Source organism: Tubulanus polymorphus, chromosome 3 (genome assembly GCF_964204645.1).
Source record: "Tubulanus polymorphus chromosome 3, tnTubPoly1.2, whole genome shotgun sequence".
Lineage (NCBI taxonomy): Eukaryota > Metazoa > Nemertea > Palaeonemertea > Tubulaniformes > Tubulanidae > Tubulanus > Tubulanus polymorphus.
This window is the reverse complement of record NC_134027.1, coordinates 10,824,653-10,852,451: the sequence shown is the minus strand read 5'-3', so window position 1 is coordinate 10,852,451 and position 27,799 is coordinate 10,824,653. Positions and strand designations below refer to the sequence as shown.

Below are 27,799 nucleotides of genomic sequence, written 5' to 3'. Positions count from 1 at the left end.
TAGGAGCTGATGGTTGTTTCTTCCACTTACTGGTGCCATTTACCCATTTGTTTGAAACCACAGTGCCAAGTCAGTGTCAATGAATGACCGGTGCCGGGTCTGTTATAGTTAACTAGATCATGTTGTAAAAAAAGTAATGTACAAGGTACATACGTACATGAGAAACAAGGTATCAATTTTTCAAGACTAATAAGCCTTAGAATAACTAAAATATGAACGGAGAATTAGATATTAAAAAAGGGAAGGATAATTTGTTCTGGTGACCAATCATTTATTCTTATTTTGAGACAGGTATTTAAAAAAGGGCCTGGCGGAGGGTAAGGTTTTATGGTTGGAAGAAATGAATGATATCATCAGTTTTAAAACCGGATTCTTCCGTAGGGTTTTCATTAATACTCAATCAGTCATTAAGTATTTCAGATGACCATTCACTGTTCCTTGAGATTGATAGAAATCGAGAGGTAACTTGCATATGCTTGATATGGAAAATGTTATATTGCTTTACCCCGATACCAAACGAATGTGACCGGTGAGCAATCAGAAATATTCACCCAGTCCTGGTAGTGGTTGTATCCACATTAATCTACATCGCTGTACGATTCATGTGTATCTGATAAGCCGCGATCATACGAGCATTTTCGGCCCGATGGGTGCCAAGTGGACCCGTGTTTGTTTGGCTCGACCAAAAACGTCGGACAAGGATTTTAGGACGGGGCAATCGTCTCCGTGCGATCACGGCTATAATGATAGTCAGAACCAATGAGTAAGATTTCGATTTTTACTCTGAATATTATACGTAACTGTTTCATGAGTAGCGTTAAGTATGGTAATTTTCTCTCGCTTGGCGTCCGTGTACAATGTCGGAGATATGCAATTTGCAAGATGATTGCTTGAGGGAAAATGCCTTCAAGGCAAAAAGACACGAGCACTAAATAATCTATTAGTCGATAGTTTCCAACGGTTGTTATCGTGGGGTATAGGGTGAAAGTTCGCCCCCTTCTTTCAGTAGATTGGTAGTTGAGAGCAAGACATCGACACAATGTCTTCCACAGATGCGAACTTCAGCCAAGTATGTCACCGGAGCCCGCACTTCTACACGAAGCAGTTCCATTACATGTACATGATCGGTCCGATCGGAGTGGTAGGATTGGCTCTGAATCTAACTTGTGCAATAGTCTTGCAGCGATTGTACAAACGAAACAACTCGTCAGCGTTTTACACTTTGTTCATCCTGTCGATATCCGATATCGGAGTTTGTATTGCCACGTTCATGTACCATGACGGCGTTATCCTGGTCAAGTTCATCTATTACGAACCCGAGATTGTTCTCAAAACCTATTTTGACGATGGCGCATTCGCGATGTACGTTCTCAGTAATAACTGTTTACAGTTGTTTTGGAGGTGGCGCAATCTTCTCACTCTGATGGTGTCATTTGATCGTTTCGTACACATTTACGCCCCTTTATGGACGCGAAAATACTGGAAAATTAAGCAATGCTCAATATTTGCAATAGTAACTTTCATAGTTTTTACAATATTTCACATTTTCTATGCCACTTTGGTGTTCAAACATGTACCAACCACTGATCCTTGTTACAAAGGCTTAACCCTCCGAAAACAGCGAAATACGTACAAGGGCAAAAACTTGCGCTTCGTTGTCGATATGACGCATTTATATTTACCATCAATTGGAATTGGGATATGCACGTCAGTTCTTTTGTATAGATTAATAACGTATTCCAGTAAACAGGCAGATGAAGTGGGAACAGCTTCTGGTAAAAAGTCAATTGACATCCAGAGCACGATAATGATCGTGGCAGCTGCCATTATTTTCATCTGCAGTAGCATTCCACAAATGGTTATCAATACCGTGGAGCGATTTCCATACCTGATGAATTTAAACAAAAAATTGGACCCATTCCGTTGGTCGAAGGTATGGGGCATTCTATATTTGACGAATGAATATTCAAATGCAATAAATTCGACTTTCAATGGCGTCTTTTACTTCATTTTAAGTACAACTTTCCGCCAAGAAACTCGAAAACTTTTTAGTTGTAGAAGCTAAGAGGTAAAATATGACAAAAATTCTGGAAGTGAATATTTACAATTTCAATGTGACGAATGTGACGGGTGACGAATGAAAAACTTTTCCGTTATCAAGCTAAAAGGAGTAAAATTCATCACAAATTTTGGAAGTGAATATTACAAATTCGATCAGTATAGCCTTTCGTTGTATTTTCCTACTTACGTTTTCGGTAATTTCTCAATCAAAGGACGGAATTTCACAGGCGCTGGGTTATTCGAAAGTCGTCGTTGTCATTCTTAAAAGTTAATGATTTTAAGTTAAATTCAAACCCTATATCCCGAACCCTGTATCCGCCCCCGTGCCTCCGTAAGTCTGAGTAGTAGACTTTATTTCCATCTTCTATCAAAGGCTTTTGATAAGTCGAATAATACGGCCGCAGGACTAACATCTTTTGTTGGAAAGCATCTTCAATGTCTTGGGCTAGATTTGCAAGCACTTCACGCTGCCTGCATCCTATATGGATTGGACTCCGGGTTGCATAGTCTTCGCAAGGAACCACAATAGTATTTTGTCGATAACAACTGAAGCGTACACTGCGCGCAAACTAAGAAGTGGCTCAGGTTACAAGGTGGAAGTTTTTGGGGAAGAAATAAGAGCTATTAGTTACTATTAATAGATTTTGGGTAACTATTGTAAAAAAAATACTAAAGAGGGAATGGAATATTAAGAGGTTGGGATAAGGTAGCGTATATGAACTCCAAAAAGAAGGGTCCATGGGTAGCGTAGTGACGGAGTGACTATTATTGGAAGCTAATAATGACTTATATGGGAAGGTTAGGTCAGTATGGAGCAAAAAGAAATTGGCGTGGACGGAATACACCAAATAGGGTCAGGTTGGAGGAGGGTGAGGGAGCGGCTTAGTAATATCAGGAATGAATGAGTCTTAGGTTTTGGTTAGGGGGGGAGGGGGAGTGGGGAGTTAGTTTAGAAAATAGACTTGCCTTGGCCATGTGTAAGAATAGCAGAACAGAGGCTGTTGACGTCTGGATAGTTTGATTTTCAAAGCAAACTTGTGGGTAAGGGTGAGTTCTCAATTTGATTTGTTGAAGCTGCAGCTCGTTGGAAACTTGCCGTTGGTTTCTGCTTTTTTGCAATGTCTATGATCACTGCCTCTAAATTGTCTTGAGGCTTCTCTTTTTGTAATCGTCTCTGTGTCATCTGTAGCGATGTCATGGTGAAGAATACTGGTCCTCCTCCAGGCGCTTGGAAAAGAAACTGGGATCGGTATCAGGGGTTAGGATTTAGATTGTTGGCAAAATAGTAATGCTGTTAGTAAAATAATTGTACGTATGTAACTTTAAGCAGAAGCCTTGACTATTTAATACAAAATGACACGGACTTGTAATGCGTGGAAATAAACAGCAAATGAGGTATTCGGTATCGTGATGAACTTGGATATTCCCTTGAATTTTCTGAGGAGTATTTGACACTACATAGTGAAATTTAGTCCTGGGCCCAGTTTCACAGAAAGGTTTATCACTTAAATCGATTTAATTTCTTCATTAATTCAGTTTATCTTAAATCGATTTAGGCCTTAATCCTTTATGTGAAACTGGGCCCTGGGCCCAGTTTCACAGAAGGGATTAAGGCCTAAATCGATTTAAGATAAACTGAATAAATAAAGAAATTAAATCGATTTAAGAGTTAAACCTTTTTGTGAAACTGGGGCCTGAGTGCTAATGGGTTAAGCAGAACATCTGCCGTTTTCAACATTTAGTCTAGATCGACGTTCAAGACCCTTCAAAATGGCATCATTGGTTGTTTCAATTGCGGCCCATTTGTTCATTGTTCATTATTATAGAAATTATTATTATTATTAAAATTATTATTGATGTACTAGAAATGACTTTTAATCCGGATTTACCGTAAACCGGGATGGCTCAAACGATCCGAATTAAGCGTATTCTCACTGTATATGAAATACTGTAACACAAATTCTGTTCTCAATCTGCAGAATAAAACGTACAGGTCTGTACTCAGCTGCTCAGTCTTTGATACCATGGAATATTTACTAATCATTTCTGTCGGAGCTATAACACCTGAGAATAATTACCCTCCGTTTTCAGGCGCGGATCCAGAAGGTAGCACTGGGGCATGTGCTACCCACTAGATTTTCAGTTTGACCCCGAAAATCTTTCCTGTCAAAAATTCGGTACCATCTGAGGACGTACAAAGGCTCCTAACATATTCTTCTCCGTTGAAAGAAGCTCAAATCCTTGGAATATGCATCTGTGCAGGGGTTCATTTTTAGGGAAGGGCCTCCTCTTATGGCTCCCGCCTTCTGGGCTCGCTACTCGTGGATAATGCCCCTTCTTGATAATCATTGCCATTTTCATCGGGTGCTCAATATAAAAGCTCTGTATCCGCCCCTGGTTTTCTAGACTCTTGGTCACTGTGATCATTTGCAGCCCATCTTTTGCAAGAAGTCACAATCACTTAATCGCGAGTCAACCAACGACGAACAATACATGTACCGAGTACTCCACAGCTATAAAAACATAGATGAAAAACACGGAGTAGATATTTTTTTCACTACGAAAAGATATATTTCATTGGTTACACGGCCACCGAAAATTAGGGTATATAAGTGTAAGTATAAGAACACAAAGGTCATTTCTAGAATTTCACAACGTTTTTACACCGATAAAACACGATTAGAAAATTAAACTTTCATTTTTTTTCTATTTCAAGCTACACTTCACTGCATGTAATTCAATTAAACATAATCAGTTTAAAAAATATTCAGAATACTAATACATTGTATAAGGCATCGATATGCTACTTAAAAAAATCATCACCCATTACTTCGAAATCTTTTAAAATCATGAACGAGACAACAGATTGAAGTATCTTACGACAACATTTACAAACGCTATAAGAAAATCATTTTTTATAGGATGATAAACTAGCTCATATCTAGAAAGGGAATGAGGGCCTAATGACCCTTACATTCAAGGTAATTCATGTCAAAATTCAGAACTGCTGCCTTATGGTTTTATTTTTCTAAAAATAGATCGGAACCGAATACACTACGCGCTACGGTAATCTAAACGTTAATGGATCATGAATTATAACAGACTGCCTTAGATTATCGCATTCCCTGGTTGAAAATTTTGAAATTCTTTATACAGTCAACCCCGGGGGTATATCGGGGGTTTACTGTACTATGCAATTTATGCTCTGAGTCTACTGTATATATACAATACATAGAACATGTACATCCATGTCATTACGAGATACACATATAGCGATTTCAAATATACATTGCACATAAAAAATCAGCCATGTTCATTTGGGAGACGGAGAAATTTGTTCGGTCTGCTGCTCAACTGGCTCCGTCATTCAATTGGAAACTCGGGAATCTCAGTCATCACCCAGTGAACAGGTTTGTGACTCGGCCAATTCGATTCAATAATGGCATCGTCCAAAGCTGAGAAAACTGTTAGCAGATTTCTATATAAGACCTATTTTCTGGGCTAAGCCATTTTGATGGTATCTACAGTAAACCTCGCATCAGACAAGCTTGGCAAAATTGGTCTGATGTAAGCGAAGTCTGAGTTAGTGATAGGAAAATACGTTAGGAAGCCAGATGCGTCGCCGCATCAGCCCCGGGAATTCGCTCTCCTCGGAAAAAATTCATTGGTCCTGCAAGAATCTGAGGCGAGCAGAGTCTACTGTATATATACAATACATAGAACATGTACATCCATGTCATTACGAGATACACACATAGCGATTTCAAATATACATTGCACATACAAAATTCTATATAAGACCTATTTTCTGGGCTAAGCCATTTTGATGGTATCTACAGTAAACCTCACATCAGACAAGCTTGGCAAAATTGGTCCGATGTAAGCGAAGTCTGAGTAAGTGATAGGAAAATACGTTAGGAAGCCAGAAAAATAATGTCATTTTTTGTCCAAGTGAGTCAAAAGTGCAAGTAAGGCGAGGTTTACTTTATTTGATTGAGATGATAGAATCAACGGAAGAGTTAGTTGACTTCCTCAGCCAAACGAACATGACCTTTTTGAATGTATTTGCAAATCTATTTCATTGAATTAGTCGAACAGTTCTTTCATGGCTTCTTCATGCATCAGTTCTTCTTCTTCGGATCTACCGGTGCCAGTACTGGCAGGTGGAGCCACAATGTACGGGTCGTAAGTCCATTTCGGATACATGCGTTTATACAGATTCATCAGAACTGTATCCTGAGATTTCAACTGCGCGTCGAAAACACATTTCATATGGCCGTGCGTACCTAAAAGAAATAAGAACGAAAGTGAAACAAAATCTTCACAGAAGACATGTTAAGTAACATCATACGTTAAACAAAGCTTTACTCGCTAGGATTGAAATGATAAATATCAATAATTCAAAACTATAGTGGTTTCCGAGATATAGAGTAGGTCATCACTGTGAGAAGCTGAATTCTTAGATTTAATTAGTTTCCCGAAATTACATACCTAGTGGTTCTTTGATATGTCCTCTGCGACCATATTTAGTATGCAGTTCAACTGGTTTAAACCAGCTGATGTCATCTAGAAAAATGAAGGAAAAATCCAGGTTTAATCACCAATTACCGCGGTTTTTTTAATTAGAAGATAAACTGAATGTAGCTCTCCAGTTCTAAAATGCAGATATATGAATCTCTTGCGCGGACCCACTCCCTCAGACATTCGAATCTTATCACCATTCTTCCAATTTCTGATCAACCAGCTTTCAACTGTGTTAAGAACATCACTTAAACCTTTTTCAATTGAAGATGGAACTATACTGTACGAGGACAACCATATAATTTTTCTTTCAGAAAGTGTTCAAGACTATGCTAAAATATTGAATGTCTGGTGGTTCCAAGCAGCATATACCCGCATAATATGCTGTCTTGCAAATAAGCAACAATATCCTTTTTAAATGACGAATTGTCTGGACATACCTCTGTTGAAGAACATGTAACGTACAACGGCCATTTTGCGGTTGATCTTAAATGGATGACCACTGAGCACAACACGTTTAGTGATAATACGATCAGGATTTACAGACATCACTGACCCAGTGGCTATCAATGTATGAGACCCTAAAATACAGATAAGAAAAATACTGCAATTATGAATTACTCCCTGAGACTGATACCGGTAGGTGTAAGCCATCAGGCACTGGTTCTATCAAATCCTAGGTTCATGGGCTGATCCCATTGGCAACAGTGTCCTGGGTGATGATTCTCTCTGATCAGTGGGAAAATAAATCTCTCACAGCAGTTTTTAAGGTATAGTTCTAAAATTGAGATTCTACATACATTTTGAAGATAAAAATCGCAGACCTGTTTGAAGTTTCTAGATTAAAACATATTTTTTACTTTCATGCGCATCCTTTATGAGCTGGTTTTGGATCAGCTTACTGGATGCTTACCGTCGTATCTTTCTTTAAACATTAACACGGATGCCGGCGGGAATATTATCGGTGCATAAACTGTGGCTACGTAAGTTGTGTCAGATTTCAGAAAACGTTCAAACTAAGAAGACAAGAATCATATTACACTGTTGAATTATTCGATACGGAGATTCAATTTGAGAAATACCGGTAAGTAATCCGGCAGATTCAGAGGTCAATTGTGACTGTAGCATATACCAATTTCAAACATAGGTTGCAATTTTTTAGTGGCATTGGTATAACTCCGCCCCTGAATTTGGAGCATCCTCCTTAGCAAAGATTCAAACTTGATGGCACCAAGACTACATAAGTACAAGAAAAGCCTGTCCGAAAAGACCAAGTGAGCATTAGTTGCCCAGCATTGCTGTGATTTTGTTATCAGCCAATCAGGAATATTTCATTTTAGCTCAGGCTAATTGCTAATTTGTATATAAGTGATTATACAATCGGCTATTTGATTGGTACTGGCAAGCTGCACAACTACATACCCACCGGGGCTTTTTGGCCAGGGGTTTCGTACCATGGGCCAAATTCGGTTTTCGTCTCTAGTCGACTAGTGGTCAGAACTAATAACCCAATGCGCTTAATATCCGAACTATTTCCAGAATATAGTTCCGACTAATTAACATTCGGTTTCACTTAGTTCGACTATACTGTCGACCAACTCCGATAACCGAAGTTGGCCTTGACAGTCCCGATGTCGTCAGGTTCGAATCTCTGCTGGGAGGGAAGATGAATTTTGAGCGGAAGTTTCTTGCGGTATAAACGCTAATTCACCTTGTGTTTGTTCGAGTTACTGTGCTCCGAGTAGATAGGACACGCGGCAAATCTACGATAACCGACGTGGAAGATCATTCTGTCCTTCGATTTGATCGGCTCATTGTTGTCGGGGTGGCGTTGCAGCAATAAATGCACGACGGACATCTTCTGCTCGTGTGGCAGCAATCCGAAAACGATCAGGGGATCGTTCGGTTTCAAAGAATCTGTAATCCACGTATATGAAATAATATTCTGATCGCTGTGATCACAGGAAAGTCTGGGTCTAGGGTTACTAAGCTGATCATTATTGATTTCAATGGGGAACCCACATTACCAACTATACCACCAGATGGCGCCACAAGCAGTAGGTCTTCTGTTATCAAAATTAGTTCATTTTCAATGAACTTTGAACCAAATTTTTAGGCTCCCGAATCCATCAATTATCACTGGACATACCAAATATACAATAAATTCTCAAATAATAAATGAATAAATAATTTCTAATCAAATATGCTTATAGTATAGTTCATTGATAATTGATTCACTTGATAATTGATTCACAAAAAAGTTGACTCGGTTTTAATCGAAATGTAGAAGAAATTGGATGCGAAAGACCAACTATCTAGCGAACCTGGTGGATCATTGCCTGCCATGCGTGGAATCCTTGATTGCCACAGTAGTGGTGTGGGTACCCTTGTTGATATATGCTAACAAGATTCATCAACTAACTGATGCATTGTCTTCTGCCAGTAATGAAACTGAAGTCAGATAGATGGCAGTAAGGAACTTACCGAACATTGACTTCGGCACATCCTTCACGTGTATGGTTACATACCATCCAGGCTGCAAATTGAGACATATTTCGTTAAATATTCAGCGGTTCAATTTTAGGCAGTATCCCGGTACCTCAAGGAATTTTGGGTTTTTGTTGCGATACTCAAAGTCGAAATGAGACTTCTGACAGTTAACAAGAAATTTCCCCCATTTGAAGATGCTTAATTCAATTCATTCCTGCGTTCCCTTGATAAGAAACTCGAATCAAAGGCGAACTGAGATACTGAACTTTGACGCGGAATACTAACAATGGAGGATCTAGTATCCTGAGATGATACTCTCTAGAACTGTATAAATTGAGCCTTGATTTGATTTGCGATTTCAGAGCTTAAGTAATTGGACTTAATCTATAAGAAGCGCTAACAATTAAGAGGTTATAATCCATATGATATCTCATACCAGAGCTCCTTCTTCTCTTTGTTCGGCGAGGATTCTGCGTTTCGTGCGCACGAAATGCTCGAACTGGAAAATGCGAGCATATTCTGTCGGCAAATTCTCTTTCGGATCCCACGGAGAAGTGCGGAAACTTTTCAAACCTCGATAACTGAAAGAAAATATGAAAACGTGAAATTATGAAAATGCGAGTTTTACGAGGCATAAAATTCATCATTTTTTTTCTGCGATGATAAGTGCTTACCGAGCAAATCGTTCTTTCGCTTGAACCGTTTGTGGTGTATCGACCTCATCCGGGAACATCTGATCCATTCTGGCAGCTTTATATTTTTCTAACCTTGAATAACATTGTGGCAGCGTTAGGACCTTATAAATACCCTATACAAGTACTCCTAAATTATAAATTGTTGCCACAAGAAACGTGCTTCCATGATGGTATGCGTTTAGGAAATACGTTGGCCGGTCTTAGAACTGGGTGTTCACTTCTTGCGCTTGGTAAATCAGAAAACATCACAAACAGCAATAGAAATGATGATTATTGTTTTATGAAACCAACATCTTTGTTTTGGCAAACAGCATTGAGCTAAATAGTGCCTCTAGATTTTGGTGCAACCGAGAATAACGTCGCTATTTCATGTTTACTTCTTGCTGTGTGCGCTATGCTTTGAGATAAGTACAAGTACTTCTAGAAGATGTAGTTCTTTTTTCTAATACGAATAACCCCCTTAAGGCAGGTGTAGGTCGACTAGCAAATGCTTGCGACCTAATCGGTTACAACTGGTCGCACATGGGTGCTTAGGTCAGAAGTGACAATGTACAACTAGTCATTGTCAAAGAGCAGTTTATGTCGGTTGGGATTGGGAGAGATGGTCGGAGAGAGTAGGACATGTGTAACTTATTGCAACTGGTGTCACAAGGTTATGTACTACTGTACGTAGGTCTACAGGTCTTCCCGTGATATTCACTGGCGGCCACATGGAAAGTCGCGATGAGTCTTTGGCTTAAATTTCACACAAGTCATCGTACAATACGTACATATTGAATTCAGCTTCCATATCAACGTTTGCATCGTACTGTTCATCCTTGTTACCATCGCCGACTGCAACCTGTAACAAGAAAACTCGGTTATCCGTTTTCGTCAACGCTGATGTTTAAAAGATCCGGTCGGATTATTCAATAATAGGCCGCTGATGTAGTTTAGTTCGAGATCGAGCGAAGGGGGTCAATTACCGGTCAGTACGGAGATGTCGTCCATGGACAAGTTTTAACCCCGAACACGGACAACAAACATAAGAAGAGTTCATCGAGTCATCTAATGAATAATCACTGAGCGACTGAGGAGTATTTCATTTCGGTAAACCGGAAATATGAAGATAATTGATGGGCTAATGACCACAAACAAGGGCATGATTCTAAGACTACATAGGCAGATGCCAACTCCTGTAAAAGCCACAGATGCGAACTTTCAGATTTTCTCATATGTATTTCCTTTGATATTCCTGCCTAATACAGTACCTAAAGAAAGGAATAATTAATTACCCTACTCCGGTAAGGATGAAAGCTTAGCTCACTAATAACATAACTGTGTGTCATATTTTGATAGTTAACCTGTGGATCTCCAATCCTGGGACTGGAAGCTGGGAACATGGCTTTAAATTGAACACTACATTATCAGCAGATTTGGTAACTGGTAACAATCTATTTGATGTAACAAATAAAGTTCCTACTGGTAGAAAAGCAAATTTTCTGATCCTTTGAATTTATTTTTTTCGTAATGGACGTTCCAAGGTTGCGGCCATATCGATTGTTTTACCGAAGCAGAGATAAGTACTGTCCATTAGGAGGCAACTGCTTCATTATGAAAACATGGTTTCACTTATCTAAGTAAGTAACAAGTAAATAAGACCGCCGATGAATGTTAAAACCAAATCAACACAACATCCATTGAACTTAATGCAACGAAACATTACAGCAACAACACGCATACGTACATTTTCAGAACTGACTACTTGTCAATAGTTTTAAATGAAAATGGGAGAAATTCGACATAATAATAGTTGAGCTAAAAAACTACAAATGAATCCTTAAGAAGAGTAGCAGCTGCTCTCGAAGTGTAGTTGGTAGTAGTCAGATCTGCGGAAATCCATTATGCTAATGAAATATTTTTAAAACACACCTTTTTCTTTAAAGAACAGATAAATCTAATCATATTCAATTATGGTAATATTGCGCGTTCTATCGCTTCTCCATATCTCTTACCTCTTCCATTTCTTCCTGTTCCTCATCCGATGAATGTACTGATTCTTCATCTTCCATGGAAATTTCGCTATCGGTTTCGCTGTCCGTGTCATATTCATCGTCCTGCAAATCAGAGAATGTTCAAATCGCTGATGAGAAAATAATGCACAACCTTTTTCCAGTACTCCTAAGAGTTCGATCGTGCCATTATCTATATCCGGAAAGCAACATATTCATTTGAAATGAAATAATGGGGTACTGTCAACACTGTGGCTGCCAGGTACACACGGGCGGATTTAGGGAGTGCCCTTTTCGCCAAGACATAGTTTGCAAACTTGACACTCATTTTTTTTAAAATTGCGGCATCTTTTAGGATGTTTTCTTCAAAAATATATCAAAACCAAGGGTGGGATCCCACGAGAGGCCTTTGAAATGGCTGCTTTATCCGAGAAATGCGTGGAAAATTATAATTCAAGCTTATAATTTCTATAATTATCTTTCCCCAGGTACAACAATTTCTTACTTTACTGATTTTTTGAACTGATTGATTACAAATACATATATGAATCCTGAATGTCAAGTATTACTCCTATACATTAAGACACGAGACTTTGTATAATACGTGGAAGGCTTACAATCTAGATCGAAGTTAATCGAAAATGAAGTAGTTTCTGACATTTTTTAGTGGTGCCATCTGGTGGGATATCTGGTGTGCCGGTAATCCCTGTTTATTGCCAATTGTAACCAGAACATATTTTCACCAGTTCCACTGCTTCAAAACAACCGAATCGAAATAAACGAACGTTTTTGAAAATCGGGGGGGGGGGGGGGGGGGACACTCGAATTAAGTGACTTTTCATATCAAGGGAAAGGTTAAAATATATGACCGAAAAAGCTGTAATCAATGAGATAAAAGTGAAGCAAAGAAAGAGGAAAATTGATTCTCTAAGTAAATCAAATTAGGCGGTACTTGGGCGTATTGATCTTATCTAAGTAAATCGAAGAACCAGTCAGCTCTTAGTAAAGCCGTGATCGCACAAGCATTCTTGGCCCGGGAACAACTGTTCGCATGGGTGCCAAATGGGCCCGAGCTTGTTTGGCCTGACCAAAAACGTCGGACCAGGCCCGAGCCAAAGTTCAGCACGAGACAGATGATTGCGTTTGAATTGCAACTGGTACTGGAAATGATCCACTTCGCTTTATTTGTAAAGTATCGAATGAGTGGTTTGCGTGTGAACAGGCTCTCTAATGAGGCACGGGCCAAATTTGGCTCGAGCCTGTTCCGTACCCATTTGGCCCGGGCAAAATCTTCTCCGCGTAATCACGGCTTAAAGACTCTAAGAAATACGGTCAGTTTAACACTGCGGCGTCTTTCGGAATTCTCGAAACGGTAAGCGGCGATCGTATTCCTAAAACGTCAACGAGTTCATTCGTATTCCGTTTGATATATTCGATCCGGCGAGGTTGACTCCGTTGTCGTCGTGACAGCGCGAGGAGAATCAGCTAGCCTGACGGCTGTTACCTTCGAGAGTTCAACTCCGGAGAGAACCGACTACTCATAATGATCTAATGTAGCAATCATTACAGACGGTTGCACTTAATAAATAACGGGGGCCTTCCTTATTGCACCCTGTGGCTGTGTTACCTCACTAGAAAATTATTCCACATCATCAACATTCGGATGTGTCATATCTCGCATTCATTCCCTAATGTCTAGTTATAAGGATTGTCTAGTTACTAACAAGACGCAGTGCCAAGTAGTAGTCCAGATGGCCAAGGGTCAACTAACTCCCAGATTTTTTCCCTTTCATTTCTCATGTATTTACTGTTGTATGTTACGGAGAAGATCGCCCAAACTAACATCGTATCTTCGTCCAAACTAATGTAGTTTCTCTTCGTATTTTCCGAGAACAGATTCCCGCGAATGCGACCGCGAGTCCGGAATTATCTCGAATACAGTCTAGCTGGTTTTGTATTCACCTCTAAATTAACACGCCTGACTGCAGCGCTAGAAACTCCGTCCACAGGCGAACAAGTCGCAATGAGAAACTCTTGAGAAATTTGGATTATTGGTATTAATTCATAGCTCGAGGCGGCGAACATTTTCGTCTTTCCAACCCTTGAACGCGGTGATTGAGAAGCAAAATTACGTCTTAATGCAACAAAATTGATTATCTTAGATGTAAATAACGTTTGATAAGCGATTGAGCTATATATATTGAAGTAGGCAACTTTTCAAACAGATGCGTAGCCTTCTAAAATGTGTCGTTTCCGAAATACCATTGGGCAATTGAATCAAGAAGTGTCCCCCAAATAGAACTAGAATTTATCTAAACGAAACCACAACGTTTCTCGGCTGTTGACCAACAGCCATCAACAATTAACATGCCAAAATTCAAATTTGTTCCACTCTTTGGTATTCCTATATTTTACAATATTACTATATCTTGCCTGACTTAAATAAGATTGTATTGACAGGGTATTGCTAATAATGTACATTGTTCCTACAGTTATATGAATTTAAATTCCCAAGTCTTTCCCAAGTATTTCATGGGTGAGTATTCAATTTTCCCAAATGGAAATGAACACATATCGTCATTCAACAGTCAGCATTTTAGCGGTGACTGGTTGATAAAGGTAATTTTCAAGGGATATAGCTGAAGAAAGTTGCCCTCGGCAAATGCAATATGTGAAATGTAATGAATTTCCCAAGTATTTCCCTGATTTGAGGAAATTTTTTCAAATTCCCAAATATTTCCAAACCGGGAGTTATTATTTCAAAATTCCCAAGTTTTTCCCAATTTCCCTGTTCTGTGGGAACCATGCAATGTACTTCATGTATCTAAGTATTTGTTATCTAAAAATAAAAGCACGATTGTATTTCCAAAAAAATTTTCAAGTGGAATGAATGTTAGTCAACAGTCGAAATGTTGCGGTTTTGTTCTACGCTAAACATATGGCATTTTATCATCACCGCCTTTCGAACAGGTGAATGGATAAGGCCCGACTCCTGACTGACTCCATTATATTGTCGTCGCTAACTACCAGATCGCCATCGATATTTATCCAACCAAAACATAAATTTCTCATAAAATTTACAGGCCAAGCGATTCCGCCGTTCACCCGAGAAAAACTATGTACAGGGGTACGATCAAGATACTATTATCAAGAGTGCAACAGCTGTGCAAGGTTTACACACAGATTAATTTAATACATCAATCAAATATAACAGATTTGACAGACGAATCATTTCATTTGTGAAACTGATGGCGGGTAGCGCCATGTGATTATCGGGGATTTTCAAAGCCTTCTTAATCGAATATTTATCCACCAGGGCCGGAAGTCGTTAGCCGTTTTGCGGGCCGTTAGAAACGCGAGCTTCGTCTTTCTGTCGCGCAGTGTCATTACAGAATTCCGAGCTGCCAACGCTTCGGCGGCGATCGAGGTTTCCACCAATGGCAGGCGAGGATCCGCCATGTTCGCTCATAGTTACTCGGTCTTCTGCATCCAAATTTTCTTCTGAAGTTGAAATGGACTTCTGTATATCTTTGTATATGAAATATTTTTCTATATATCTTTAATATCTAATATCTTTGAATAACTCAATCATTAATAAAAAAGCTATACTATAATAACTATACCAATCTTTGAGTAGAAAAAATGAATTTGATGTATATTCAGTTGGTGCTGTGATGACGGAGCCTAAAAATACAGTTTAAAGTTCATTGAACATGAACTTATTTAGACAAAGTAAAACTGAGAGCTCGTTATGCCATCTAGCGTGATAACTAGATTGCAGCTGGCCAATAAGCCACGATTACACAGAGACGATTTGGCCTGGCCCGAATTGGCAGGGATTAGGGCAGAGTTAAATTTGGCCCGTGCCTAATTAGAGAGCGCGCTCACACACAAACCACTCACTCGATACTAGACAATGCTTAAACAAAGCGAAGTGGGGTACGGGTACATTTAACACCCATACCAACAGTTGTTCTGAGCCTAAATTGGCCTAAAACGTGCCAAATTTGTGCTCGCGCGATCGCGGCTTTGCGGTATCTGAATCCAACAACCATCACTCGTGGGTTTCTTTTTTTCATGCGGGTGAATGATCTATCAGTTCACATGAAGAATGCTCGCGCATATCGAGGTATGTCAAGGACTCTCTCACCGTAATGAAGCATAGTACAGCGGTACCTCGTAACGACGAACTTCAGGGGACGAGAAAATATGTTATTCGTTATAACCGATAGTTCGTTATACCCGGTATTAAATGAGTAAAACTGTCGTATTCCGGGGGCGAGTATCTAGGTTTGTAATTACTGATAATGAGGTTCCACTGCGCGACAATAACAGGGCTACAGAGACACCGGGCCGGGAAATAGATTCCTCGTTCTCGAATCACAGGAGCCTAGCGGTTAACTGAAACGAATACGAGTTGATAGGTCTCAAAAGCGAACCATTTCACTGTTGATTGAATTTGTTATGAGAATGATTCGATCATCAGCTAAAGTAACGTGATGGATGTAGATAGGAGGACGAGGCAGCACCGACACGCTGAAATTGCGTTTGCCAGAACGGAATTGACGAGAGACGAAGAACGGAAACCTTTTTGCTCCACTACTGAGTTCTAGCTGTACTACATCGCATTTTGGGGTCATTCATTCATTAAGTACGAATTAGGGGAGGGGAGGGTTATGTGCTCTAATTTTTGGTTAGATATATAGTTCATAACTAAAACCATCTCTTGTACTGGAATCTCTCCCTGCTTTTGCATTTCATTATCATAGGTGCCTGGACATCCCATGTAGATGTACAGCCTTTATAGCTCTGTCCAAGTCCCTGTCACCGATGCTTGTTTTTTTAATGAATAATACTATGTAAAGAATCATGTAAAATAAAATGTTGATGACGAAATAAATGATAATAATAACTATAATGTAACACTTTATATATATGAAGAGATGCGCGATTTTCGATTTACATCGGTGGATGGGGTGGTTGAAAAAGTCAAATTTCTAGCGTAGTTAATAAATGAATGATCTCTTTAGGGCCACCACCCGGCAACCCTAAAGATTAATTTGTATTTGAAAAGATATGCATATGTATCTTTCGGGGGTGGATCTAGACCATGTTAACCATGTCACGTAGTATGGTAAAAATCTCTATGCCCGTTTCTTAACTTCTCGTAATGAACTAGTGTTCATTAATTAGAGTACGCATAGAATGGGTAAAACTAAAAATTCGTTGAAAGCCTCAGAGCGCAGCGTGGAGATACTTCTTATTCAACGATCTCTTGTCATTTTACGAAAGAAATCGTGCATTTATGAGTTTGTAACCAAAGCTGTGTTCAGATGGAGAGACCATTTTGGAAGCCGGCCACAACCAGGCCCGATTCATATTTGGTTCATGCTTAATAAGATAAATTACTCATGTTATCAAAACGAAGCCGTAGTAAGGCGAGTCACTACCAGATCCAGTTTGCATTCACACAGAATGATTTCACCTGTGCCAAAATTTGGCACGCGCCTAGGTCTGACATTTTGGTCGGATCATACTTGGTCCGTGTCAAGCGGGTACGGTTCCATTTTACACCAGCCTTATCTGGCAAGGCCCAAATTTAATTGCAGTGCAGTTGCAACCGAGTTAAATTTTAGCTTAACATACGTTTTACTTCAGAATAAACTGAACTTACATATTTCAATAAGTTAAACCAGTGATATTTTTTTATCTAATTGTGACAAAATGACTGGATAATTAGATTGAAAATCATCTCCAGTTCATTCAGAGTACATCAGAATTTACCACAAAACTGAAAATTCCATCCTCTAGAATAGTCTGCTAAAAACTGGTGAGACCAAAAAAATAAAAAAATGGACAAAATGATCTTCAACCTTGTAATATTGCTTTTTCCAAAATCTCCATGTATTAAATTAGGAAGCCAAGAAAATTCACCCCAATCAATCGCTTGCCGGTTCAGACTGCATGGAAGATTGTTTGAATGAACCGGAACCGAATTTCCAATTGTGTACTTCGATTTAAAGAAAAAAATATTCTGTTAACTCGACCGCCGATCACACAAATATATTTGTACTTCGATTTCCGATTTCAAAATCAAACCCCCTGTTTCGCTCCCAGCAGGTGTGGTGGGTCTGTATGGGACACTCAATCAAAAAATCAAACGAAATTTACCAGCCAAATAAATAACAGGGAAATTCCCTATTTTAAGATTAAAAAAAAAACTGGGGAGACGAAGTAAGTAGCTGGGTAGGCCGGCGTGGCAAAAATCTCTAACACACTTCCGAAGTGCCGATGTTTACCTATTTCCGTGTGAAAAACTCTCTCGGGCAAGCGGTGAACGCGCCGTCCCGTTTTTTTCGATTTCTTTAATGAACAATCACAACTCAACAACGGAAATAATTTGCTCGAACACGGTACCCCCAGCCATTATCAATCTTCGCTGTTGACTGCCGGTAAATATTCGCTTCTAATCTGACGGCAGAAATCATCTGATCTCTCCGTACGTCTAAGTCAGGCAGATAAGCAATTTAAGTCATCAGTCATCGGTCTTGTTCTTTTCCCCCAACTCTTTCATTTACCATCAACCTTACTTCTCGATTCACTAATTCGAAGTTAGACAACAGCCGCGATTGCACAGAGACGAGTCAAATTTGGCCCATGCCTTATTAGAGATTTTAATGTTTTAGGTGATGAATTGCATCTTATTTCAATCGCAATCTACTGGAATGAAATCTGTGAAAACACGTTGAATTTGAACTCTTTTGGTGATCTTGATATTCTATCAGTCAAATTTGGCCCATGCCTTATTAGAGATTTTAATGTTTTAGGTGATGAATTGCATCTTATTTCAATCGCAATCTACTGGAATGAAATCCGTGAAAACACGTTGAATTTGAACTCTTTTGGCGATCTTGATATTCTATCAAATCTTATAATCGACTTTGCAATATTCATAAAACGAGGCTTAGTTGTATATAGATCCCTCCAAAGATTAATACGTTGTGAATAGTGAATGTATATATATATATATATATATATATATATATATATATATATATATATATATATATATATATATATAACTTAAAGTTATATTTTATCAAGACAAGTTTATAATTTCTGTTGATTATAAATATTGTATACTTTTTTATAGTCTTAAAAAAAAAAACGCTCGCTAAGCATATGCATCTCACAATCGACCATCATTCCGGCAAACTGACGATTTCAGATTCTAAACAAACACTCTACAAAAAATCTGAAGTACATACGCAATAACTCGGGCGATGCACTCGTAAAAGGTGCCGCGTATCCGGCATTCAGTTCCTCCCTCCCCTTCTCGGATGTAAATCTATTCAAAGATTTACAAAGTGTCGCCGATTAAAAAGATGCTGCGACGCTTCAAAAAACATTTCAACGGCGGATTTTTCTCGTTCGCGCGGTTTAACGGGATCATCGGAGAATTCTGCTACATCCATTAAATCTGAGTGTTTTAAGACGCGCATCAATTCAAATATGCCCCGATCGAAATCGATGCTGTCAAAAACAAAAAATAAAAGCGTTTAGGAATTATTCATAAACCTCACGTATCCGTTAAGTTCACTACCCCAGTGCTATGGAATGTTTTATCGTCCAGTATTCGGGAACCTGTCGACAACGTTTTTAAACGAATGAAACCTCAAAACGTATCTTTTAAGGAAGGCTTTTACCATCGTTTACAACTTGTCTTCATGTTCTTGTATTCCAATGCTATCTTAATGATTTTACGATTTCATGTATTACTATTCTAAAGCGCTATGATTACCTTATAGTATAAGGCTTTGTAAACAAATAAATTATTATCATTATCATGATTATTATGAAAATTTCTAGACATGTATCAGTTTTCGTCGATAAGTCCCATCTTTTTCCGGATCTCGCTTCGTCTGTCGTTTCTAGAGATCACGCTAAACTTTTTAAATTAGCGATTAATTAATAATGAACTCGTACGCCGTCGTCTTGTTTCTTCCGATCGGCATGAAATTCGACGCCGGGCTTTCCGTTGAAGAGCCGTCGAGAATCTCGTCGCAGTGGGCAACGAGATATCATCAAACACGCGGAATTCACCTCCTCGGCGAGAATACCGTATTGAGCCCTTCGTGATTACATGTCCCGTTTTACGATAATTACCGGCTTAAAACCCGAACACGACACGCTCGAAATTCACGAAAACTCACGGCAAATCGGCGGCCGATGAAGCGCTGCGCTTCTTTTGTAGAGACTTTTCAAAGAAACCGTGCCCGTCAAAAATTGCATAGCATTAACCCTTTCAGTGCTGACTAATTAATACCCGAAAGTACTGGAGACAATTTGAAAATTCAAAAATATTCCACCCCAAACAAGCGGGCATATCTCTTAAGTGTGTCTACACTGCAGTGCGGTGTATCATTAGTTACTTATTTTTCACTGTTTGACAGGTGCTATCATCTTTCAATTGAGATAAAAATTCAATTACGAATAACATCACACAACAATGCGGTGTACTAGCAAAATACGTCAAGGATGTACACACCGCACTGGGGTGTAGACGCACCGAAAGGGTTAAAAATGAGATTGAGGTCAAGACCTAGGACGATTTCAAATTGGAAATTCGTCTTGGCAAAAGTAGACAAAGTCATCGATAATCTTTGAAGACAGGGAGCGCCAATTTTTCAATCAATCGATTCTTGCGTCTTCATCGTTTATGGCCTACGGTATGATTTCATCTTTTTACATCTCGCCTCGCCGTCGCGAGCCTTCCTGATTTAGTATCCCGTGCAGTAGCCGGGCCGCGGGAATCATCGATCAAAGAATTTTCATGTTTTGATTAATTCAACTTTGAAACGCCAGTGTCTGCAACTGTTTAGGCTTCGCCGTCACGTCTTCGAGATCAGTCGCTTGGGTTTTGTTCACTAAACACCTATCTGTTCATCGGCGTTTTTATCATGCTGTACTTGAACCTATATATACACACACTAGGAATAATCCGGAGATTACCGAAGTGTTCGTGATCGGAACCTACAATTAATCAGCGATGCGCGGCAAACCAATTAACTCTATAATGCTACTATTTACACTACAACAGACACAATCAGAAGCAATCAGTGTATGACTGTAGATAGTTGAGTATGATTCTATCGGTAATCAGATTATAAACCATCAAAGTGCACTGCTGCGAGGTACCAACTCGCAGCTCAGTATGGTCTCTCTAACAGAATCAGTCGAAACAAAAGCGTTGGAGAAGGTCGGACAATGAATGTCGATTCAGAAGCCGCGATCGCATGAACCAAATTAGGCCCGGAACAACAAACGGGTGCGAAACCAAAAACGTCGGACCAGGCCCGAGCCAAATTTTAGCATGGGGTAAATGATTGCATGTGAATTGCAACTGGCTCCGGAAATGACTCACTTCGTTTTGTTTAAGCATTGTTTTGTATCGAGTGAGTGGTTTGTGCATGTATGCGCCGTGCCATCTAATTAGACATGGGCCAAATTTGGCTCGGGCGTGATCCGTGCCAGTTCAGCCTGGGTCAAATTGTCTGTGTGATCGTGGCAGTACATGAAATCAGGTTGGAGAGGCACTTGGACTAGCTCATCAATCTAACATCCATTCATAATACATTAAAGGATTTTTGAATCTTTACTAAGAAACATGACGATTACTTTTTTCGAAACAATTTACATCACGCATAAAAACTAGGTTAGTAGTAAAATAGCCGCAATCGGTCCTATTTAAGATCAAAAACCAACAGCGTGAGCCGATTTAACAGAAGAGTGTAGATGTTCTGCATGGTGTGGATATTCACCATCGCCGGTTTTATTTATCGCTGACAATTTGAAAAATGTTCCCCCGATGGTTTAAACGAAACGGCCGGCCGCAATGGCCATCGGTTAAAACCGTACAACAATAAACACCCATCATGGGATGAGTATTGCCGAGGGCGAAGAAAACACATCGAACGACTAGTATCCAATCATGAATGACATTAATGCGAATACTGACTAATAGAATAACCTTGCAACGGATAGCTTCATTATTTATTGGAGAAACCTAACTCGGGTTACGGACAAGATCGGTCAAATAGCCGTAGCGCAATGACGTTGACGACAAGGCATTTATCGAAGAGAATGGTAAGGAGTAAGAGGGGCAAGAAAAAAAAACGGCTCAACAAATAAATATACCATCGGCCGGATCTAACTAATGGAAACGTCATAATATATAGTGGTCGAGAGCGATACTGGCGCACGATCGCCGTGTAACTGTATAGAATGTATGCTAGGACATTCTTTCACGGCCGCAAATCTGCAAAATATCACAGACTAGACGAAACGCATATATCATCGCGCAACTAATCAGAAAATCATTCCGCGGAATAAATGTCGGACGGCGGCGGCGGCAGACGACGCTGTTCTCTCGTCTCGGACGCGAGACGTCGTCGTCGGTTCTTACATAGAGAATCCGTGTGCGGGTTTCTCGCATACGTACACACACACACACACGCACACACACTCGAGAATGTCCTTAATCAGACTCATGACTTTGCATCCTCGAGACAGTTTCTCGATCACACGTCTGAAAATGCCGTTTCGATAATCAGAAATGTAATTGGGCTTGTTTACAGTACGTGTGTGGCGAGTGAGGATTCCGCCAGGTTCGGTAATATCCGCTTTCAATTGATTTTACATTTCGTCTCAGAAGATCCCCTACCACCAAACGCTCATCTTCTACAGGTTTTGATGGTTTTTTTTGAGAGCCTAAAAAACCAGATTAAAGGTGATTGAAAATCAGGTAATTGAGCTTGTTAACAGTCTTGAATGCCTGAAATCTTTAGTTGTAGTTTTCACCAAAATTGAGAGTAATAAAAATTGAGAGTAATGTGACATTGCAAATATTAATTCAATTGAAAAAGAACTAGATCTAGTTGGAAAGTTTGGAGCACTCGTGAGTAGTTGAGGTCTTAAGGAGAATAGAAACTACTCTGAAATAGTATCCATAGTCAGGTCTGTACAGCGCTCAATGAGCAAGGATTCTTGTCAGGTTCGGTAGAGTGCGCTTTCAAATAATTCTACGTTTCATGAACATAAATCAATTAATTATCTATCGAAAACTCTACCAATGCTCATCGTCTAGAGGTTTCTCGAAGATGTCTTTTGGATTCGAGAGCATAATGTATATAACTCATTGTTAGCCGTTGAAATGCCGTCTTCCTGAAGTAGGGATATACCTCCTGAAGCAGAGATATAAGAAGCAGAGAATATCCAGGTGCGCAACACCTCCAAAAATATAGCCCCAGTGCGCATATGCAGTTGTGTAGGATTGTTGTCAATACAATATAATGCAACAGAACTTTATTGAATTCTTTACAATTTTACAATAAAAAACATTTGAGTATGATTGTTATGATCAGTAACTATAGTGACGATCACACAAGCATTTGTTCACGCGGGTGCCGAATGGGCCTGTGCCTGTTTAGCCTGGGCCAAAAGTGAAAACGTTGGACCAGGTCCCGAGCCGAATCTGTTCACACGGGTGGCATATAGGCCCGTGAATAATGTCTTACAAGATCCCGAACCGAATTTTAGCAGAGGTCAAATCTTTGCCGTTTGAATTGCAACCGGATCTGGAAATGACTCACTTCACTTTGTTTAAACATTGTTTACTATCGAGTGAGTGGTTCATGCGTGAACGCGCTCTGTTATTTGGCCAAATTTGGCCCGCTCCAAATCGTCTCCGCGTGATCGCGCCGTTTACGTTTCATTTTAGCCAGCGCTTCGATCTATTTCTATTCGTAATTATATATCTCTAGCAACTGGCAACGTCCGCATCTTCAAAAAATTTCAGTTCGTAACGTACGCGCCGAATATGAAACAAGACCGATGAAACAATGCGTCGAGATAGAGACGAGAGCCGCCGCCGCCGGTATCTATTCCAGTGAGTTCCCGTGCTTAAATTGATCTGCCGTATTAGTATGGTAAACTAACCCTAAATCTCTGCACAACAAGTTAAGCAGAAGGAATTAGCGACTAACAACAAGCGATATTCCGCCGCCCAGATACGTATCGGTTAGATAATCCCTTCATTAACCTATTTCATACTTCGCATTTCTTAGACCCTCGCCGGAAAAACAATCTCCTACCATCTCTGTGTCAATAGCGTCAAATAAAAATCGAATTTGTCACGGAAAATAGGTCGCGTAACTCTTCCTCGCGCGCGTAGAAGAGTGAACGGACTTTTATCGATTGAATGACGTGAGGTTTTTCAAATTCTGAAAAAAATAACAGTGAACGATATGAAGTCGACGTCGCTCTTGAGTCAGGTTTATGTAAATGAACACGAAACTTATAAAACGCCGACGATGAGATGTTTAGCAGCGGCAGCAGCATTTACCACACGACTTCATTTCCATGAATCTTGGAGTAATCAGACTGAAAAAGTTAATGTAGCGCAAGGCTTGTTCTTAGAAAATGTATTGATAGCAGGGATCACGCAAGTGTTTTTGGCCTGGGCCAAATTAGGCCCGGAACACGCCAAGCACGAATTGTTGAAAAGGTCGGCGAATAAAATGTAGTTATCAGCCGCGATCACACGGACACGATTTGGCCTGGGCCGAATTGGCCCCGGATAAAATTTGGCCCGTGCCTAATTAGAGAGTACGCAGTGCGGTGTATATGTAAATCAGTGATGACTTTGCTAGTACATCGCATAACAGTGTATTGATGTCATTAATTAGTTTTTATCTCAGATGGTAGCAGCTCCCAAACACTTAAATATTACATTAACTAACAATACATCGCATAGTGATGTAAACAGGTTATAGCGGTATGCCTATTATTTAATGCACTGGGATGGAATAAAATTTACAAATCTACTCCAGCACTTAGGGGTATCAATTAGTTGGCACTGAAAGGGTTAAGTATTGATGAAAATCCTTCAGCGCAGAAACCTCGGACTAACATGTGGATTACCGCAACATATAGGACTATCATGTAGATTACCGAAACGTATTCTATCGCTTTGATAATGATTTGACGCTGTTTTCATGAAATCCGGCGTCAAAAAGAACAGTGATACTACTAACATATACATCGTCGCCGACGAGGTAAAAACCGAGAACAACGGCTGAAAATAACGCGACGTCGTCGATTCCCCGCGGAGAAATACGCCCGAATCTCGTAAATCTGCGCGAAAAAAATCCGCCGCAATAAAAGAGGCAACTATTCAGAGAAATTAGGACTCGAGCGAGCGTGCGCACAGACCTCTCGACCAATCATTCCAAATGGAATAGTAGACCGCCCTAGCAGTAGCAATAGCAATTATTACAAATACATTTATTACAAATGACTGAATTATATACTTCCATTGATCATAACAAACAGTGCGATCATTGTGTGCATCTTGATACGTACAAACCTATCGATCAATTTCATCTTATGTTAACCCATTAACGCTCAGGAATTTCCCTAGTGTCCGTTACTTCTCAGAAAAGTCAAGGGATAATCCACATTTATGACGATACCGAATAGCTCTTTTCCGGTCGATTTTCATGTATTATACAAGTTTGTGTTATTTCGTTGTAAATCGCCGCGGCTTTCGTACGATATAAGATTTGATGAGGTGGGCCACCGAAATCGGTGGGCCCTCGATACTTGCATATAAGCGAGCGCTCGGATCTGTCTTGTTCATTCTCTGAAATACTCGAGAATTTCAAATAGGAAGATGCTGATTATACTGTAAGGGTATTAAGACATCTACGATGTCTCGTTTATCCTAAACTAATGGGTTTGAATCCCACTGTAACTGTTTTTGTGTAGCAGACGAAAAAAACAGTCGAGGAGGATGAGAATGAGTAGTAATAGGCAGGGCGGATACAGGCGGCTTGAGGAGTAATAGGCAGGGCAACTCGAGGGCTCATATATAGAGAATCCTACACTTATAGGATGAAAGATGAAGTCCGAAAAGTTTCCTTTCAGCTATAAATTCATTCAACATTTCAACTGCATTCTGATAGTCATCTTCAGCTAATAGGTTGATGTAACTGTAGATGCGAAATAAAGGCACCGTTCATTTTGGTTTAGTGGCTCCTAATATTTAGACTCTTGGCCAAAGATGTATTGCACTTAGAACTATGTGTACATTTGGAGATGTAGCCAGCAAATGATGATGATGATGATGATGATGAAATAGATTTGAATGCTAGATACTAATCACTGTTTTCCTTTATAATGAGGACCGTGCCTGATTGAGGCAAATACGAGAATTCCACATTCTATCGATCTCGATCGACGGGATAAATCAGCATCGCAGCTGTTGATTATACAGGCGAGGCGGGAGGACGAACGATTGCCACCATATTATCTTCGAGCTAATATTAGTGTCGTCCACTCAACTAATATTTACAGAGGTCCCGATATTGTGAACCGACAACGCGAGTGTAACATCGGATCTGTGACAAAAGCAAATATATCGGACGGTACAATCGCCAGAAAACCGGCGCGGACACCGACCGAGCACTTGTCGCAGCTTAATCCGTCGGCTTTCAATCGATCATCTGTCGAAAAAACGAAAATTCGCTGTGTGCGCATAATCATTTTAGTAACTACTTATGGAATAATCAAACCCTTAAGTGCTGGCTAATTGATACCCCGAAAGTGCTGGAAATATTTGAAAATTAAAGAAAATTTACCCCCGTTGTGTCATACACCGGGTATACCACTAGTGCGTCTACACCACGGCGCGGTGTATCATCAGTTGCCAATATTTTACTACCTTTGACAGATGATGCCATCTTTCAATAGATATAAAAATTAATTAACAATTACATGGATACACTGCAATGCCGTGCACTAGCTAAGTCCATCGCTGATTTATACACCGCACCGGGGTGTAGACGCACTGAAAGGGTTTTAATCTAGTAATGAAGTTTAGAGAACAATCTAACGTTGAACAACAGAGCCGGAAAAGAGCCGCTCGAAAAGAAAATCGAACATATTACGAGATATATACGCATCGACAGCTGTCGCGCCAGATGATGCTTGCGATTAAAATCATTTCATTTTCTTCAAAGACTTTTTTCATCCGCCTACCACATCCGTAAACTAGGGAAGATTATTTCTCTTAAAACACTTTCAGTGCAACTAATTAATACCCAAATGTGCTGGAGATAATTTGAAATGTTTGAAAGATTCCTCCCTAATGTGTTGAATGACAGGTATATCGCTATAGTGCATCTACACTGCGGTGCATTAGTTCCTAAAATTCCATTATATGTTTGACAGGTAGCGCTTACAGCCCTCGTATTGCCAAATCAGCCCTTTTCAAATTAAGTGCCCGTTCCAATTTTCAGGTCCACCACTTTCAAAGAATCCTAGATCCGCCTTTGAGTAACAATGAGTGGATCACATAAATGATGGAAATCACTGCCATTTTCATAAACGTTACTTTTCAAATCTACTTCGTTTGCATATGGTTGGCTGTGTTACGAACTGAATTGTTATGAGGCTGAACTAAACATCGAACATCGAAACACGAGATCCGTTTTTGGCATCGAACATCGAAACCAGAGATCCGTTTTTTGGTCGACAGTTTTCTTGCCGTGTGCGATAAGATAAGCTTTTACAGAAATATACAACCACGGAAAATGTGGAAGAACCATTCCAACACCTTGAGACGTTAGACTCGAAACAAAAATCGGTCATCGCAATCATTCTCGTCATATCAATATTTAAGAAAAATCATCAGACAAGAGACGGAAAGCGATGTAAGTGAGAACGCGACAGGTGAAGACAATCTTCTCGAGGACGAGAACGCTGTATAAAGGAGAACCGCGCGGATCATGCGCCGACTTCCACTGCGATGAACACTTCCGCGAAGTCAGGTTCCAAGGTTTACGTGGACCTAAATTGATTGGGACTGGATTGAATGCCGTCGCCCGAAGCGACGTCGCAAAAACGTGAGACCAGCGGATTTCGGTAATGTCATTTATTCGCCACGGATATAGCTTTGAATCGGCACCCGAGATGTTACGT

General features: G+C 39.9%; 1 protein-coding gene across 1 annotated transcript in view; it reads right to left on the bottom strand.

Moving 5' to 3' along the window:
- Nucleotides 1-4,633: 4,633 nt before the first annotated feature.
- LOC141902070 (pre-rRNA-processing protein TSR1 homolog) overlaps nt 4,634-27,799 on the bottom strand; it is a 79,906-nt gene continuing 56,740 nt past the window's right edge. Inside the window, exons 11-20 of the mRNA XM_074789712.1 lie at nt 11,762-11,863; nt 10,538-10,608; nt 9,747-9,839; nt 9,509-9,653; nt 9,067-9,118; nt 8,294-8,499; nt 7,496-7,598; nt 7,023-7,163; nt 6,553-6,627; nt 4,634-6,347 (exon numbers count right to left, since the gene is read on the bottom strand). Of these exons, the coding sequence (XP_074645813.1) occupies nt 6,148-6,347; nt 6,553-6,627; nt 7,023-7,163; nt 7,496-7,598; nt 8,294-8,499; nt 9,067-9,118; nt 9,509-9,653; nt 9,747-9,839; nt 10,538-10,608; nt 11,762-11,863 (1,188 nt within the window). The 3' untranslated portion in view covers nt 4,634-6,147. The remainder of the gene's footprint in view (nt 6,348-6,552; nt 6,628-7,022; nt 7,164-7,495; nt 7,599-8,293; nt 8,500-9,066; nt 9,119-9,508; nt 9,654-9,746; nt 9,840-10,537; nt 10,609-11,761; nt 11,864-27,799) is intronic.